General features: G+C 38.1%; 1 protein-coding gene across 5 annotated transcripts in view; it reads right to left on the bottom strand.

Moving 5' to 3' along the window:
* dpp7 (dipeptidyl-peptidase 7) overlaps positions 1–16,208 on the bottom strand; it is a 126,606-nt gene that overhangs the window by 12,024 nt on the left and 98,374 nt on the right. For 2 of the 5 annotated variants that reach the window (XR_011356799.1, XM_069935709.1), the window contains exons 8-11: positions 7,425–7,543; positions 5,006–5,162; positions 4,863–4,927; positions 4,716–4,786 (exon numbers count right to left, since the gene is read on the bottom strand). Coding sequence is in view for 4 of the 5 variants with exons in the window: in XM_069935709.1 (XP_069791810.1) it covers positions 4,716–4,786; positions 4,863–4,927; positions 5,006–5,162; positions 7,425–7,543 (412 nt within the window). In the remaining variant the exon portion in view is untranslated. Of the gene's footprint in view, positions 1–3,436; positions 3,531–4,715; positions 4,787–4,862; positions 4,928–5,005; positions 5,163–7,424; positions 7,544–16,208 lie in introns of all 5 variants that reach the window. The other 3 variants (XM_069935724.1, XM_069935733.1, XM_069935739.1) reach the window with 3 other exon arrangements.

Raw genomic sequence — 16,208 nt, 5'->3', positions numbered from 1 at the left:
CAAAAACAAAGGCGAGAAATCAGACTGCTCAAACTACAGGGGAATCACGCTGCTCTCCATTGCAGGCAAAATCTTCGCTAGGATTCTCCTAAACAGAATAATACCTAGTGTCGCCGAGAATATTCTCCCAGAATCACAGTGCGGCTTTCGCGCAAACAGAGGAACTACTGACATGGTCTTTGCCCTCAGACAGCTCCAAGAAAAGTGCAGAGAACAAAACAAAGGACTCTACATCACCTTTGTTGACCTCACCAAAGCCTTCGACACCGTGAGGAGGAAAGGGCTCTGGCAAATACTAGAACGCATCTGATGCCCCCCAAAGTTCCTCAACATGATTATCCAACTGCACGAAAACCAACAAGGTCGGGTCAGATACAGAAATGAGCTCTCTGAACCCTTCACCATTAACAATGGCGTGAAGCAAGGCTGTGTTCTCGCACCAACCCTCTTTTCAATCTTCTTCAGCATGATGCTGAACCAAGCCATGAAAGACCTCAACAATGAAGATGCTGTTTACATCCGGTACCGCACGGATGGCAATCTCTTCAATCTGAGGCGCCTGCAATCTCACACCAAGACACAAAAGAATCTTGTCCGTGAACTACTCTTTGCAGACGATGCTGCTTTAGTTGCCCATTCAGAGCCAGCTCTTCAGCGCTTGACGTCCTGTTTTGCGAAAACTGCCAAAAAGTTTGGCCTGGAAGTCAGCCTGAAGAAAACGGAGGTCCTCCATCAGCCCCCCCCACATCTCCATCGGGCACACAAAACTCAAAACGGTCAACCAGTTTACCTATCTCGGCTGCACCATTTCATCAGATGCAAGGATCAACAATGAGATAGACAACAGACTCGCCAAGGCAAATAGCGCCTTTGGAAGACTACACAAAAGAGTCTGGAAAAACAACCAACTGAAAAACCTCACAAAGATGAGCGTATACAGAGCCGTTGTCATACCCACACTCCTGTTCGGCTCCGAATCATGGGTCCTCTACTGGCATCACCTACGGCTCCTAGAACGCTTCCACCAGCATTGTCTCCGCTCCATCCTCAACATTCATTGGAGCGCTTTCATCCCTAACGTCGAAGTATTCGAGATGGCAGAGGTCGACAGCATCGAGTCCACGCTGCTGAAGATACAGCTGCGCTGGGTGGGTCACGTCTCCAGAATGGAGGACCATCGCCTTCCCAAGATCGTGTTATATGGCGAGCTCTCCACTGGCCACCGTGACAGAGGTGCACCAAAGAAAAGGTACAAGGACTGCCTAAAGAAATCTCTTGGTGCCTGCCACATTGACCACCACCAGTGGGCTGATATCGCCTCAAACCGTGCATCTTGGCGCCTCACAGTTTGGCGGGCAGCAACCTCCTTTGAAGAAGACCGCAGTGCCCACCTCACTGACAAAAGGCAAAGGAGGAAAAACCCAACACCCAACCCCAACCAACCAATTTTCCCCTGCAACTGCTGCAACCGTGTCTGCCTGTCCCGCATCGGACTTGTCAGCCACAAACGAGCCTGCAGCTGACGTGGACATTTACCCCTTCCATAAATCTTCGTCCGCGAAGCCAAGCCAAAGAAAGAATGAATATATTATTATCTTCTTCTCATATATTTGAATATTTTATTCCAGTTAATTGATAATCTCTTTTACACTGAGTAAATTCACTTCTTGTAAGGGGTATAATCTCACTTTTATTCCAATTTACATTGTATCCAGAATCTATTCCATATTCTTTTAACCTTAAATACAATTTACAATGAATTTCCGGTTCTGTCAAATAAATTATTATATCATCTGCAAACAAATTAATCTTAAATTCCTTTCTAAAACGTTTAATTTCAGGGTCAGACCAAACCAATTCTGCTAATGGTTTTATTGCTAAAATAAATTCTTTGGCTTGGCTTCGCGGACGAAGATTTATGGAGGGGGTAAAAGTCCACGTCAGCTGCAGGCTCGTTTGTGGCTGACAAGTCCGATGCGGGACAGGCAGACACGGTTGCAGTGGCTGCAGGGGAAAATTGGTTGGTTGGGGTTGGGTGTTGGGTTTTTCCTCCTTTGCCTTTTGTCAGTGAGGTGGGCTCTGCGGTCTTCTTCAAAGGAGGTTGCTGCCCGCCAAACTGTGAGGCGCCAAGATGCACGGTTTGAGGCGATATGAGCCCACTGGCGGTGGTCAATGTGGCAGGCACCAAGAGATTTCTTTAGGCAGTCCTTGTACCTTTTCTTTGGTGCACCTCTGTCACGGTGGCCAGTGGAGAGCTCGCCATATAACACGATCTTGGGAAGGCGATGGTCCTCCATTCTGGAGACGTGACCCACCCAGCGCAGCTGGATCTTCAGCAGCGTGGACTCAATACATCCTTGTCTGCTAGATCTAATGTATATTTTGGTGGATAAGTCCACCCTTTTTTCAGCCTGATTTTAAGGGTTTTATGGTATATCCATATGTCGAACTCTTTTTTGGCTACCTGGGCTGGCAAGTCAACCAGCATGTAGTTCAACCCCCAAAGATCACGATGCCTGAGATTGGCCGTTGACTGGTGTATAAGTCAATCTACAGAATGCGTGCTCTGTTAGTTGCAACATTCTTGCTGCATGCGCGCATTGATCTGCTGGGCATTGGCTGGAGGTGATCGCAACCATGGAGGGCCCATTAAAGCTACACAATACAAATTTGAAGTGAGTTTCAAAATGAAAGTGATCGAAATGGCCAAGAAAATTTGATGTACATGAAAAGTAAGAGATTGGAGGAAGAAAGAGAAGACTTTAAGAAAAATACCAAAGGCAGAGTTCCATGAGAAGTGGAATCACTTGTTGGCCAGTTAGAAAAGCATGATGAGAATCGATATGTGAACAGAGGCAAGATTGCTGCATAATCATCCAAAATAAAATTAGAACATTTGCACTGCAGTGGACAAAGTCACACCAAGACTTCAGTAAAAAAAATTTGAAGCTACAGTAGGCTGGTGCAACCATTTCATGAATAGGAAAAATCTGGTATTACAACAAAAAAACCCAAAAGATCTTGATCATAAAGTTGTAAATTTTCACCAGTTTATTAAGTCAACCAGTTTGCATTGGCAAATATTGGCAACATGGATGAAACGCCTATGAATTCTGACAAGATAGACAATAGAACAGTGAAATGGAAAGGTGTTAAAACTGTGCAAACCAGAAATACAGGTCATGAAAGGACCAGGTTTAACATTGTGTTTTTGTGCATGGCTGACGGGACGAAGTCAAATGCAAAATTAAACTGAAAATAAAATTCCCTCCAGGTATTTTTGTATGTTTTCATGAGAAAGGCTGGATGGAAGAAAATGGAGTTAAACTATGGATAGATAACGTAACGGAGCATGTGGCCAAGTAGCTTATGTAAAGAATGGAGTTTCGTAGTCACTTAACAGAGGAAACTAAAAGTAGATTAGCACAACACTTACATGGCAGCTATCCCTGGTGGTTTGACATCTGTATTGCAACCTCTCGATGTCTGCTGGAACAAGCCATTCAAAGTCCATGTGTGAAGAATGAACACTGGATGTCAAGTGGAAAAGTGGTTTATAAAAAGCAGGGCAATGCGTGCTATGTCACTCGATGTGCTGTGTGGCTTCATGCTCAATGCGTGGGACAAAATGAAAAGTAAGAGAATGTGATAAAATCATTCATGAAATGCGGGAACTCTTCAATTGATGGCACAGATGATGCCTTATGGGATACTGATGACGAAACCACCTCATCAGATATAGATTTGGATCTATATGATGACTGTCTAAACAGTGAGAGCATCGATGTGCTTGCTGCCATATTTGCTTCAGACAGTGATATTTAAAAGGTTTTTTGCAGATGATGATAGTGATCTTGAAGAGTTCTAATTTCAATAAACGCATCAATGAAAATCTATCGCAGTCGGGTTTTTGTTTTTTCAGGGGTTGACTTATCACCGAACCAGTATTTCAGTGGTCGACTTGTATGCCAGATGAGTGATTTTTGATTTTGAGTTGACTTTAAAGTTTCAAAAGTATGTTCGGTGTATAAGTCGACACCCCCCCCCCACCGAGAATTTTTTTGGGTTTCACGGCTTTATTTATATGCTGAAATATACAGTAGTTAATTAAAAAGATGTGGAGATTTGTCCATTTCTTATAACTTTTGTTTTTGGTCCATTATATAAAGCTTTAAACTAATTTGCAAATATTCGTCCCAATCCAAATTTATCAAGTACTTTAAATAAGAAAATCCCATTCTAACTTATCAAACTCTTTTTCAGCATCGAAGGCTACTGCTATACTTGTCTCCTCTCTTGTGCCAAATATACTCAATCTAGTCACTCTATCTGCTAATTTTCTCTTTTTAACAAAACCAGTCTGGTCCATATTTATCCATTTCAGTAAATATTTTGCCAACCTATTTGCTAATAATTTTGCTACTATTTTATAGCCTGCATTTAACAATGAAATTGGTCTATGCAACGCTGGTCTTAAAGGAACTCTTATCTTTTTTGGTATTTCTGTTATTATTGCCATACTAAAAGATTCTGGTAAAGTAAGTGTTTCAGCCACTCTTTTATAAAACTCAGGTGAGAAACCATCCTCTCCTGTGTAAATAATTAGCTTCTCAAATGTTGTCATTCAACACTGTAGTTCAGTGTATTTCCAATTATTGTTCCTCAGAATTGGTTAGAACTGCCTTCATCTCATCAGCACTAAATTTGTCATTTACCTCAGGTCAAGATGATGTGCTCCTCCCTCTATAATAAAAGCAACCACAGATGGAGTCACATTTCGAAGTATCTGTTTTGAAAGGAAAAAACAGTTAGCATCCCATTACATTTGTTTTGCACTGTGGTCAGTGAAGTCAGATACTTACACCTCCGTTTGCCCATGGATCCAGGTCGCCATTGGAAAATATTATATTACTTGCTGCTTTCAAATCTGCAATTATAATAAATTTGTTAGATATTAAGTTCCTACCACTCAAACTAATAATGCTGATGAAAGAAAATTTATTACCATCTCCCCAAAATTGGATTTTTAGCCATTTGGTATCAGGGTTTACACCCCATTTACTGTGACAATAATTGTTCCTCATCGTTTCGGTAAAGGGAAGCACTGGGAACATATCGGTCTCATTGTTCGTTTCATACAGTAGGTTTATCTCAGTACAGACCTAAAAACAAAATTGGATGGTGAATAACTGCAAAGTAATAAAATTGAAGATTAAAATAGGTAGTATTCTGCAAGTTGTTGTAAGTCTGTATTTAATATGCTTTAAATCAAGAAATCAGATTACACAGGTCAAAATAATATACAGGTACATGATCCTTTATCTGAACATCTAAAATCTGGAAAGCTCCAAAATCCGACAAGTGGGGACCGGCGGTTGCGGGGAGACTGCCGAGGGACTGCGGTTAGGGGAAACAGCCGGGTGACTGGAAGGGTATGGGCGTGGATACAGCAGCACAATTCGGGTGGGCTTTCCAAAATCCATAAAAATCCGAAATTCAGAACACACTGTCCCCCCAGGGGTTCAGGATAAAGGATTGTATACCTGTATTGAGATAAAACCATAACTCTATAACTATTTTAAAGCCTAATTTGCTAAGGATACCTCCTGGACAAAAGGTTGCTTATCACATCCCTGCCTCAAGAATTAATAACATGAATCTACTTAATGCATTTTTAAGCAATGTACAATTTAAAAAAAAAACCTGTCTAGATGACTTTAAAATATCCAGTTTATTATTGATTATTTCATGCAAAATTTAGTAAATAGTTAAAGCATTAAAATAAAGACAATTAAACAATGAATAATTAGTATAGGTGTGGTACACAAACCTCCTGGTACAGGAACTTTTCTTCTCACCGATACAAAAACCTTGATCTTGTCCAAACACACGATTCAACTGTGCTGGTTTGAAATCCATTTTTGATAATGTTCAGAAGGGTTAATATTGGTCAATTTCCATGGTCATCTCTGAAAATGGGCCAGGGGATCTTGTGAGTCTATTTTATTTGACTCATTTAAAAGATGGCATCGTGTCAGTGTAGCTCAGTCCTGCAGTCTAGTTGTGACCTAGATTTTTCTGACCAAGTCCATAGCACGAGTTGAAAGCAAAACCTTTCTACTGAGAGGTAATAGGTTTCAAATTTATGAACTCTATCCATCATCTGTTCAAACAGTTGGAAATGTAGCCCATCAGATGTAGGTTTTAACACTTTCATATCATTACTTATACTTGTAAGTTTCCTCTAATTATACTGATGGTTCTTGTTCTCCCCTATTACTAATGTGCAATCTCTGTCAAACTACTGAGACAGAGTAATTTAGAGGTGGTCTGGGAGGAATTGTTAGAGCAGCTTGCACACACACATTTCAAAAGACAGTATTTGCAGGACTTTTGCAGAAATGCTCTCAGAGAGGGAGAGTGTGAAACAGAGAGAGAGAGGACACAGAAATAATTTCTTGAAGGACAAGCTGGCAAACTTTGGAAGGCTGCCTGGTCAAAGGAGAAGACTGGTGGCCTGAAAGAAAGAGGATCATCTGGAAAACCCTGAAGGGGAAAGTTTCGTCAGCAAGACTGATTGAGAAGGAATCAGTTGTGGATGTCCTGGAAAAGGAATCTCTCTCTGAAAACCATCAAGAACCCTCCTGAGTGGTAACCATTTGCCTGTTAAGCACCAAATACTGGTGAACTTCATTAATGCTAACTTCTGTGCACAGTACAAGAATTGCCTGCAACCAGTGCACTGCGCTTAGTATTAGAAGTGGGGGGGGATTAAGTAGTTAGGTAGGTTAAGTAATAAGTTAAAGTTAAATTTTGATTTAAGTAACCCTGTGTTGTGGTGCATATCCTTTGCTGCTGGTTTTTGGGGTCCTCTGGACTCCGTAACACGACTTTGAAGATGCGGAGATTATTATTTAAACAGATTATTTCACATCTCAGCCGTTGTATTCCTCTATCAGGAAATCTGTTTGGTGATCTTATTAAAGATGTTACGCCACTAGCTGGAGAGGAATATCCATTTAGGCAAAAAGGCAATCCCACAGCATTTCCCTGGAAGGTGCATGATCTACACTATTTATGCCCAAATGTAAATGACTCAGTCAGTTCATCGCTCAAATACACCCATTATGACCAATTAACCTACTTACCCGCACAGGTCATGGAGAGAAAATACAAACTCCCTACAGGCAGTGGTGAATTCAAACCTGCGTTGCTGTAATAACTACTAACTGTGTTGCCCAAAAAGGTCTACTTCGTAGGCAATCATTCTAAAGATGGAAGTAAAACACAAAAGTCTGCAGATGTTTAATTGTTGTTACAACTTACCTACCGTGTCACTCGTATTTCATGTGCTACAACAAATTGCGAGGAACTCCTTCATACATGATAACAAAAGCTACATGGTGGAATTCATGCATCCATACCTGGAAATCCCAAGGTTGACTTGCAGAGCCCAAGCCACAGCCTGTCGGATCAGCACAATGTTGAAATTCTGCATATATATCAAAACACTTTTTTGTTCCCGTGGAATTGTAAAACATACCTGAGTGTATTTAAAACAAAAACCAGGTAAATGAGCTGTTACTGCAGACAAGAGAGATAAATGTACAGAATTTAGAAGAGTAGACCATGGAATGCTGCTGTCGGTGAGCAGCAGTAATCATCAAGGATCTCCACAACCTTGGACATGCTGTGTTCTCACTGCTGCCACCATTAGGAAAGTACAGGTGCCACAAGACCTCCAGTTCAGGAATATTTGCATTTCTCAACCTTCAGTCTACTGAACAATAATAATCATTCAGAGATTCTTTTAAAGACACTTTGCTCATTATTTATTACTGAATATTTTCTGTATTTGCAAAGTTTGTTTACATTTCTTTCACTTGTTGGCATTTTTTTTACATTTCTTTCTTCATGAATACAGTTTACAATTACAGGTCATTAGAAATTCTGCCTGGCCTGAAGGAAAAAGAATCTCAGGGTTGCAGGAGATGTCATGCTTGTATGTACTCCAACGATAAATTTGAACTTTGAAAATAGATGAGCTCCTTAGATTAGGGAGGTGGGGAGTGTGGGATGACAGAGTCTAAAAAGTGCAACATTTTGGGAGGAAGAATGGGTGTCAATCGTAACTAAAGGGCTCAGATCTGGGTGTAAGCATGTATTACATTTGAAAGTCGCAAGGCAGGTTGAGAAAGTTGATAAATAGAGCAAATAATATTGGCATTATAAACAAGAAGCACAACATGCAGGAATAAGGGAACAGTGATTAACTTCTAAAATATTAAATAAGTTTGACCTCAATTTCAGTAAACCTCTGCATCCTCTCCAAGCTCCACATCTTTTCCAGAATGCCAGGGATGAGAAATTTTAGTTTGTAGATAGGAAATGGTTCGCATTCTCTTTGAAAGAGAAAGCTGACCACAATTTTGGTATTGGCAAAAACCAAGTCAGAGTGAGGTTGTTTACAAACAATAGAAATTTCAAAGGAAGAAAAGTTGCTGGTTTCCCAAAGCCACGTATAAAAAGAAAGGGCAGGTATAGGTTGGGCGTGAGGTAAGGTTAGGGTGGGTGGGGGCAACTTTAAAGTTTAAAATTAGGTTATTACAAACCATTATCAAGGAGCTTCAGATGGTAATTTCCTTTATAAAATATTTTTTATTGATTTTAATATACAATTCCTACATAGAAAGTTAACTAATAATAACAGGTCATATCACGCAAATCAAAAACCTATCCAGGATTGTTTATTTGAATTGTTTCTATAAGATATCAAATTCTATAAATATGGTACAGTTTATCCCTTGCTCATAATATATCCCAGTATAATTCTGGATAGAAAATAGATAAGTCTAAATTAAACTTCCTTTATATAAACCAAGTGTCAATCATATCTTAATTAAGAATATGATCCATGATAAACTATATCTAAGCCAATTGTTTAACTAATGTTACAAGTCCAGAGGACCCTAAAACCTAGCAGCAATATTCACCAAGACAAATGGTTACTTAAACAAAAGTTGCTTTTAATTATCTTCAAACATGAAAACAGAATCACACTTTATCACTATTGACTTAACTAACCTAACTTAACCCCCTTCTAATTCTAAGTGCACATGTATGTAATGTGTGTGTAAGTTCAGAAAAGTTCTTTGATTCAGAGTCTAATCTCACTTCTCATACCTCCAAGTTCACTGGTTGCAGGCAATTCTTATATTGCGCACAGAATTTAACATTTAAAATGTTCACCAGGCTTTGGTGATTGAAAGGTAAATGGTTACCACTCAGGAATTTCTTGTTAGTTTTCAGAGAGATTTGTTGTTCCAGGACACCCACAACTGATTTACTTTCATCAGCCACTCTAGTGTCTTGCTGATGAAATCTGTCCCTTCAGGGTTCTCCAGATGATAACCTCTTTCTTTCAGGTCACCACAGAATTCCTTTTTGTTTCTCTTATTCCAAGTGAAATATTAGACAGCCAGTCCTCTCCTCTTGCATGAACCGCAAGGATGTTGACCAGGCTGAACTAAGCACTCACAGCCCGTCTTCCAAATGGAGTTTTTCCACAAGCTTGTCAGCTAGTCCTTTTCCAGTCCCAGTTGCTGCTGCTGACTAACACTGTAGAACTGATCTGTGTGTGTGTCTCTCCCTCTCTCTCACACACACACAGAAAGCCTGTTTTACTCTCTCAGCTTGCAAAACTACATGACCCTACTAGGACAGCAAGTTCCACTCCAGACAGAATGCAGCTCCAACAAGCTCTTTCATCTGTTGCCTTTTTGTAAACAATCCATTAGTGAAGTCTCTTGGGCACTCTCAAAGGCTTTTGCAAATACCATTGGCCCCGATATGTCTAGCATGAGCAGAGCTCCAGTATTTTAAATAAGATTTGTTTTAAAGTGTTTGTATGTGACCTACACTAAAACCTGCTCCAATTTATCTCCCAAAAGCATACTATATTCTGTCACACTAATTAATCTAAAAAAAATAGAATAAAACCTCTGACTAATCTAACCCCTCCCTATAAACAAGGTTAACTTGTAAAATTGTAAAGATATGGATTGAAAAGTAACCTCCAGACACCAGACAGAGTCTCTGGAGCATCAAAACTTCTTAAACCTTCCAATTATGACAGTAATCTATGAATTGGCCTCACATCAAATAGAAACTTTATATCTTTAATATTGTATCTAATTTTCTCTGCGCTTAAACAGGGCATAGCATCATGAATAGGTGGAGAGTCATCCTTCCATTTCATTAAAATTGCTTGTCTGACTATCAATGAGGTAAAAACTAAAATTTTCTCTTGGGTTGAAGTCGAGAGTATATCCCCTTCTTGAGAAAAAAACAAAGAAAGCAAACTCTTATAACCTGAAATTGCTCCATATTGATTCAGCAAATTTTGTAATGGCTCTAAAGAATTTTTGGGATGAGATAAATATATCAACACATCATCTGCAAACTAATTAATTTTATACCCTTGCTCACCTATTTTAATTCCCTTAATATTAATATCCTGTCTTATCGCTTGAGCCAATGGTTCTATAACTAATGCAAATAAGGCTGGTGATAATGGACAGCCCTGTCTGGTTGATCTAGACAAATTAAATGCAGGTGAAACCTGTCCATTGGTATATAATGCCTTCTCCCAACCAATAAAGAATGGTCCAAATGTAAATATTTCTAACACCTTAAATTAAAAATCCCACTCAACACGGTCGAAAGCTTTATCCCTGACTAGCGCTACAATCATTGGTTGGTTGAGTTGCCGTCTTGAAGCATTAATTATTGTAATCAATTTAGTAATATGTATGTTAGTTGAATATCTGTTCTTAATAAACCCTGCTTGATCTACATGTACTAATTGTGGTAGAAAATTAGCCAATCTGTTCGCTAATACCTTTGCTACAATCTTATAATCAACATTCAATAAAGATATCGGTCTATATGAAGCCACTGTTAATGGATCTCTATCCTTCTTTGGAATAACTTATTACTGCCCTTGAAAATTACTGTAAAAAATCCATCTCTGTCACCTGCTTAAGTACTTCTATATATACAGGAAATAAAATGTTGTACATTTTTTCATAAAACTCCATTGTAAATCCATCGTCTCCTGGAGATTTCCCACAAGGCATGGATTGAAATGCCTCCTTAAGCTCTAAATCAGTAAATGGGCTGTCTAATTCCTTGATAGCTTTTTCATTTAACAAAAGTAAATTTAAATTAGCCAAAAAAGATTAAATCTGTTCAACATCCTGAGCCCCCCAGATGTGTATAAGTCCTGGTAAAATGTATGAAATTCATTGTTAATTTCCCTGGGTTTGTATGTTATCGTTGAGTTTCTCCTGACTGCATTAATCGTCCTAGACTCCTCTTCAGTCTTCAACTGCCAAGCTAAAACCTTTTGGGCCCTCTCTCCTAACTCATAATAACGCTGTTTCGATCTTTGAATCAACTTCTCATACTTATAGGTTTGCAAGGTATTATAACATAGTTTCAATTTAGATAATTGTACCTTGTTATCTTCAGTCAAACTCTTCTGAAATTTCTTCTCTAATACCGTTATTTCTTTGTCTAAATTCTGACTTTCTGCCAGATACTGTTTCTTTACTCTCACTGTATAACTAATAATCTGACCCCTTAAGTACGCCTTCAAAGCATCCCATAAAATAAATTTACTCTGTTCTGAGCCTTCATTTGTTTGCAAAAAAAAACAAATCTGATCTCTAACATATACAATAAATTCACAATTCTTTAATAACATTTCATTACATCTCCAATGGTAAGTAGTTTCTACCACTTCAGGACCAATGCATGAAACTAATAGTAACAAGTGATCAGACAAAATCCTACTCTTATATTCAGCATAATTCTACTTGCTATTGCACCAATACCAAAAATAAGTAAATTCTAGAAAAGGAATCATGACAGGCAGAATGGAACGAAAAATCGTTTTCCATCAGATGTAATCATCTCCATATTTCCACTAAATTTAATTCTTTCATCAACTTAGTTATTCTTTTAGCCATTTTAGTTTTTTTCACAGTTTTTGGAGATTTATCCATCATGGATCCAAACAAAAATTCAAATCCCCTCCTATTAAAATATTCTCAATTCGATTGATTCAGATTCAAAAATGTATCTGTAACAAATGTTACGTCATCTTCATTTGGTGCATACACATTCATCAGAGTCCAAGCTTCTGAAAAAATTGTACAATTAACCTTCAACACTCTACCTGCATTGGCAGAAAATGATTCCAAAATAAAAGGCACTTTTTTTGTGGATCAAATTGTTACCCCTCTAGCCTTGGAATTAAAAGATGATGCTATCGCAATCCCGTTTCAGTTTCAAATGTTCTTTTTCAGTCAAATGAGTCTCTTGTAAAAATGCAATATCCACCTTGATCTTCTTAATATAGTCCAGTACTCATTTCCTTTTTATCGGGTGACTAAGCCCTTTAACATTAAATGTCACAAAATTCAAATTATTCATTATTTCCTTTAGAGGAGCACCCAACACAGCTAACCCTTACACAAATGAAAAACTCCTAAAAAAAATCCTTAAAACTACTAAATATATATTAAAAAAATTAAATTACAAGCCCCTTTCAAAAATATAAAAAAACACCTTAGTGGTACCCCACTCTATGAACCGGATGTGGTCTAAGCCACTAGTGGCAGACGACTTTGGAAGTTTCAAAGTCGTCGACCATTCCACCTCCGCCCCAGCCGATTATCAAAAAAAAAAATTAAGACAGTCAGCCCACAGACTCCATGCCATAAACAGCTTGATCTTCTTCAATCTCAATCAGTCGTTGTACTTCTGAAACCTTCTTCCATTCCAATTCCCATTCTTTAGGTATACCTGCAATTTCGACTGCTTCTGCAATTAGAACTTGTTGGATTATTTGGCAAAGAATTAGCAGAAGTTAAAGCATCACTCTTATTTTCAAAACATTGAGCCTGGAAATTTCCATAAAACACTTTCAGTATTGCCAGATATCTGAAAGCAAATCTATACCCCTTCTTTCACAACACCGCCTTCGCAGGATTAAATTCCTTAAGTCTCCTTGGATCATCAGAGGGCCCTGATTTTGACGAACTTTTTGTACTGCAAGACGTAAAATCATCTCATGATCATGATAGGGCAAGCAATGAATAAGAACTGCCCTAGGGAGTTGGTCTGAAAAGGGTTTTCTCCTTATTGCTCTATGTGCTCAATCTAATTCCAACCCCTCTGGGAACGCTTCTTCTCCCAACATTCCTGGGATCCATTTCTGGAAAAACTTCTATATCCTCCAGTAAACCCAACTATCTTGATATTGTTACGTCGACTCTGATTTTCCAGAGAGTCAATTTTCTTCAAAAACTCTCGTTTCTGTACGTCCCAACCCATAATAGAATGTTCAACATAGTCCATCTCTCAGTACATCTCTCCACCTTGTCATTACAATCACAAAATGCACATTTTATTTCTTTAAATTCATCTTGCACCACATCTACCGCTCTCAAACTTTTATTAACATCTATTTTGATTGCAGACACTTCTTCATATATATTGGCCATTTTCCTCTCAACTCAGCAAATTGGGTCTTATTATCTAAAGAAAACCTTGAGTTACTTGCACAGCCATATTATCCATTCTCCTCATAAAATCTTCTGTAAAAAGTATTGTAATTTCACATTCAGCAGCTGAAGTTTAATTTTTTTTTAATTGAATGGGTTTATACCTTTGAGGCCTACCTTCTATTCTGGCTGCTTGCAGTATTGCTTCTTCCTCATCTTTTTCAAACGTTGACATAATCTCTTCTTCCTGTTCAACAGTGACCATCTCGGCCCGTGTCACTTGGCTGCGGGTCTGGACCCCCCCCCTCCACCCAACCCAAGTCGACTTTGTCGGCTCAGTGGAAGGCAGACGCTCCCGCAGCCAGGACCTGGTTGAGTGTGGTGCGCATGCGTGAAGAATCGTGCATGCCCAGATCATCCAGACTTGGAAGCGAATATCCTCCGACCCTGCACTAGCAGCAGTGATGCCACCAGCCACACACACGTGTTTGCATTCGCGATTGGGGCGCTCGCCTCTGCGCTCCCCGGCCTCATCGGGCGCGCGTCGTGTTCTACACATCATCTTCCTATGCCATCTTACCACATTTTCAAAATTATTATGAAGCAGCACAATTAAAATTTATCAATAGGATATTTTATATTGATCAACCCCCATTATGGGCAATATCTGAGAATAGAGTACATCATTTTATATATAAATGGAATCCTTTTTTGCAAAAGTATAAACTGCCGGTATTAAGACATTTAATGGATATCTGGTATAAACGGGACCAGATTATAAGGACTAAAGGTAAAATTTCTGCTAAGACACCATTATATCAGAATAAAATAATTCCTTTATCTATTAATAACCCCTATCTGAAAGATTTGGAAATGAAAGATGTGAAATTGGTGGAAGATTGTTTTGAAGCTGGTATCCTTTCTTTTATTAGATTTAGAGAGAAATTTGGGATATCATCGAATTCTTTATTTGCTTATTATCAGGTTCGAGATCTATTGTTAGAAAATTTTGGACAAGGTTTGGTGTTACCTGGACAAACTAAATTGAGATATTAATTGCTGATAAGGGTAAGGATTTATTTCATTACAGGAAACGATGACTAAGGTCATCTAAAGTCATATAAAATTAAAGACAAATGGAAGAAGGATTTATCTATTACATTATCTGTGAAGGAATGGTCGAGTACGTGTGTTGATAATTAATTAATGTGATATATAGTTTGGTTAATTATAATTTTTTACATCAGTTGTATTTAACTCCTGAAAAGTTGAAAAAATATGGTTTTAGTTCTTTGGATTTATGTTTTTGGTGTGGAGAACAGACAGGAACTTTCTTACATTCAGTATGGGCATGTACAAAAGTTAAACCCTTTTGGGAAAAAATTATTACGTTTTTGGAAGATTTATTTAAGATGGATTTGCAACTTGATCCGTTAGTGTGTTAAATGGGTTATACTAATACATTAACGACAGGTTTGCAATTGGATAAATCACAAATTGCATTTATACGATTAGGACTGGCGGTAGCCAGAAAATGTATAGCTCTTACACTTAAGAATGATGTTGAATTGAATATACAACAATGGCATAATGAATTACAATCGTGTCTTTATTTAGAGAAGGTAACTTATAATTTGCAAAACAATTATCTTTTTTTGTTAAAATGTGGACTTTATATTTGAAATTTATGGGTTTGGATGTGAAGTAAATATTTTTTTTGCGATGTAAAGGGTTGGCACAATAAGTAGCAACTATGAAATAACTGATATAATTATTTTTTGCTCCAAAATAGGGAGTGGGTTGTAGGGGTGGGATAGTTTGGGGGTGGGAGAAGGGTGGGAATTAGGGATTTATTTTTTTTCTTAGTTTTGTTTAGTTTGTTTTTCATGTATTTTGTAAAACTTATAAATAAAAATTTCCAAAAAAAAAAGAAACACCAAAATTTGACAAAAAAAATTACAGCTGCAGATTTAGAAAGAATATTTTATCTAGTAGAAGAATGATAAAAAGCCACTATCCAAAATCAATGAGTAATGATTTAGATTGGGTAGAGCTGAAAAACATTTGTCAAGAAATGTAGGCTCACCAGTATTTGGGGCATACATGTTGGCCAGTATGACCATTTTGTTATATAATTTACCTGTATTAATAAAACGACCTTGTTTATCTAAAGTACTGTCATGAAATACAAATGGAATATTATGATCAATTAAAAAAGTCCTCTAACTTTAGCTTTAGAAGAAGAATATAAACATTAACATCTGAATTCTTAATAAGTTTCTTGGAAAAAGACAAAATCTGCCTTTAAATGGTTAACATGGTGAAAGTAAATCCGAAGGGTTTTTACAAATATGTGAATAGCAAAAGGACAGTAAGGTTAAAATTGGTCCCTTAGAGAATCAAAGCAGACAACTGTGTGTGGAGCCGAATGAGATGGAGGAGATATTGAATGAATTTTTCTCTTCGGTATTCACTAGGGAAAAGGATATGGAATTGTCTGGGATAAGAGAAGCATAAAGGGTGATTATTGAAAATGTATGGATTAGAAAAGAGGGGGTGCTGGAACTTTTGAGGCATATAAAGGTGGATAAGTCTCCAGGTCCCGACGGAATTTTCCCCAGGACCTTGAGGGAAGTC

This window comes from Narcine bancroftii, chromosome 1 (genome assembly GCF_036971445.1).
Source record: "Narcine bancroftii isolate sNarBan1 chromosome 1, sNarBan1.hap1, whole genome shotgun sequence".
NCBI classification, from domain to species: Eukaryota; Metazoa; Chordata; class Chondrichthyes; order Torpediniformes; family Narcinidae; genus Narcine; species Narcine bancroftii.
The sequence above is the reverse complement of the archived record's forward strand: the minus strand, read 5'-3'. Positions and strand labels throughout refer to the sequence as shown.